This window comes from Lepisma saccharinum, chromosome 5, assembly GCF_977018435.1.
Source record: "Lepisma saccharinum chromosome 5, izLepSacc3.1, whole genome shotgun sequence".
NCBI classification, from domain to species: domain Eukaryota; kingdom Metazoa; phylum Arthropoda; class Insecta; order Zygentoma; family Lepismatidae; genus Lepisma; species Lepisma saccharinum.
In genome coordinates, this window is record NC_139233.1 from 89,713,405 (window position 1) to 89,715,639 (window position 2,235).

The 2,235-nt window shown below is 42.9% G+C and overlaps 1 protein-coding gene across 1 annotated transcript; it reads left to right on the plus strand.

Annotated features, from left to right (window-relative positions):
• The first annotated feature begins 928 nt into the window (after positions 1-928).
• Positions 929-1,528, plus strand: LOC145988142 (uncharacterized). Its single transcript, XM_083122973.1, has one exon. The coding sequence runs from the start codon at positions 929-931 to the stop codon at positions 1,526-1,528; it is 600 nt and encodes a 199-aa protein (XP_082979099.1).
• Positions 1,529-2,235: the final 707 nt, after the last annotated feature.

Consider the following 2,235-nt stretch of genomic DNA (forward strand, 5'->3'; position numbering starts at 1 on the left):
CAGTAGCAAAAGGAGGTGGTGGAGACTGCCGTGCAAAACGCGCGATGTCGTTCTTTTGTTTTACGAGCGGCAAGAATCGGTTTGGTTTTCGTTGTGACTGTTCGTGTTTCTTCAGTGTGATCACAAAAAATTGTCAATATACGTGTGCAAGATGGCTACAGAAACACCTAAGCGTCGTATTCTACACAAACAAGCGCGAGATATAGTGTACAAAGTGTATCAGTTCTTCCAAAGTGAATCTCGCAGTGCAGACAGTGCCTCGTGTTCGTCAGGGAGCAGTGCTGCCAAATGTCAGGAGCGTACAGCAGCTGCATGTGGGATAGGTCTGCGTACAGTTCAGACGATTGCGAAGGAAGCCAGGTCGTCGACCGGCGATACAGGGTCGGTTTCTTTTCGCTCGCCTGGCAAACGTCGTAATCGGCGAAAGAATGTTACGCACTTGGACGATTTTGATAAAGGGGTATTGCGTAATATTATATTTGATATGTACGCAAATGGCGAATTTCCTACTGCAGTGAAACTTAGGGCTAAATTGAAGGAAGCTATCGGGTTTGCAGGCAGTACGTGGTCAGTATTAAAAATTTTGAAAAACATGGGGTTCAGATATAGGAAAGGCAACGACTGGAGGAAATTTTTAATGGAGAGGGGTGATGTTGTAGCTGCGAGAGTGATCTTCCTCAGAACCATGCACGAAATCAGGAAAGCTGGTACTGCAAATATATACTATTTAGATGAAACCTGGGTCAACCAGAATCACACGAAGACGAGCTGCTGGAGAATGAGTGATGGTTCTGGTGGGTTAAAGGTGCCATTAGGAAAAGGTGCTCGTCTTATAGTGTGTCATGCTGGTTCAGCTGCTACAGGCTTTGTGCCCCAAAGTAAATTGGTTTTCCGCTCCAAAACAAACAGTACTGACTATCATTCAGAAATGACGTCTGCCGTGTTTCGAAAGTGGTTTTGCGAGCAGTTCTTGCCGTTTCTCGCTCCCGAATCCGTGATTGTAATGGACAACGCGAGCATACATTCCTTGCAAGTGGATAAAACGCCTTGTTCGAATACAAGGAAGGCGGATATTATGGCATGGCTCTGTAACAAGAACATTCCCCACACAAGCACGCAAACCCGAGCAGAATTGTTGCAGTTGGTGAAACATCATACACCAACTCACAAAAGTTACGAAATCGATATAATAGCAAGAGAATATGGTCACAGAGTTGTTCGTCTCCCACCTTATCATTGTCAGTACAACCCGATTGAAATGATTTGGGCCCAGGTGAAGGGGTACGTAGCTGACAAGAACAAGACTTTCAAAATTGCCGACGTACAGAAACTGACTCACGAAGCAATAGACAGAATAGGTGTTTCCGAGTGGGCAGATTGTGTGGCTCACGCAGAAAAAATACAAGAAGATGACTTCCAGCGTGAAATAGTCAGAGATGATGTCATCGAGAAGGTCATTATAAATTTGCAAGACACGGATTCCGAAGAACTTGAATCGAGTGACGAGGTTGACAGCAGTACGGAATGAGCGTTATGTAAGTAAATGGCATTTTATTTTTTATTTTCAGTTCATGTTATGCATGCCAGACAGTTGTTTTGTTATTGCGAGTGGCACAAGACTGGCGCATGATATCTGTGGCAAACGAAGTTGCCTTTGCCGCGCCGCGAAAGAATGAATCAGTTTCTTCTCTCGTTTTCTCAGTAACCAAATAACATATCGCTGTAAATATTATACGAACTTAAAATTTGGAGTTTTCTTTGTAACTTTCTCACTGGAAGTTATTTCAAATCTAATTTAATAAAAATCTGCTCGCAAGAGAACTTTTTCTCTATATAATAATGGTCAATAAAATATTTAATTTATTTCACTTACTTTCAAGATTCTACACATTTAATTTACAGCACAGTACGATTGTCTAAATCTTTCTGGTAATACTCGTGCAGGATTGGTATAGATTGTTGCAATAATAGCCGTGCAGCGGCAATTTACAATTGTTCGAATGTAAGCCATTTTTTTTTATTTTGAAAGAATGGCGAGAACCTCGAACGGTGAGTAGGTGGCAACAGCGGAAATGTATCTCCCTCTCTCTCTGCGCGGACTTGTCAATGTCAGCCGCTTTCATATCGCTCGTCGACTCTAGTAAGATAGCGAAGGTAGGGGGAGATACAGTTCCCCCGCCATATTTTGTCACTTTTTGCGTCCGCACTATGGCCTCTTTATGCTAAGCCTTTTCT

Excerpts from the sequence above, each read along its gene's own strand:
- LOC145988142 (XM_083122973.1), top strand. The coding sequence starts at position 929 with ATGACGTCTGCCGTGTTTCGAAAGTGGTTTTGCGAGCAGTTCTTGCCG.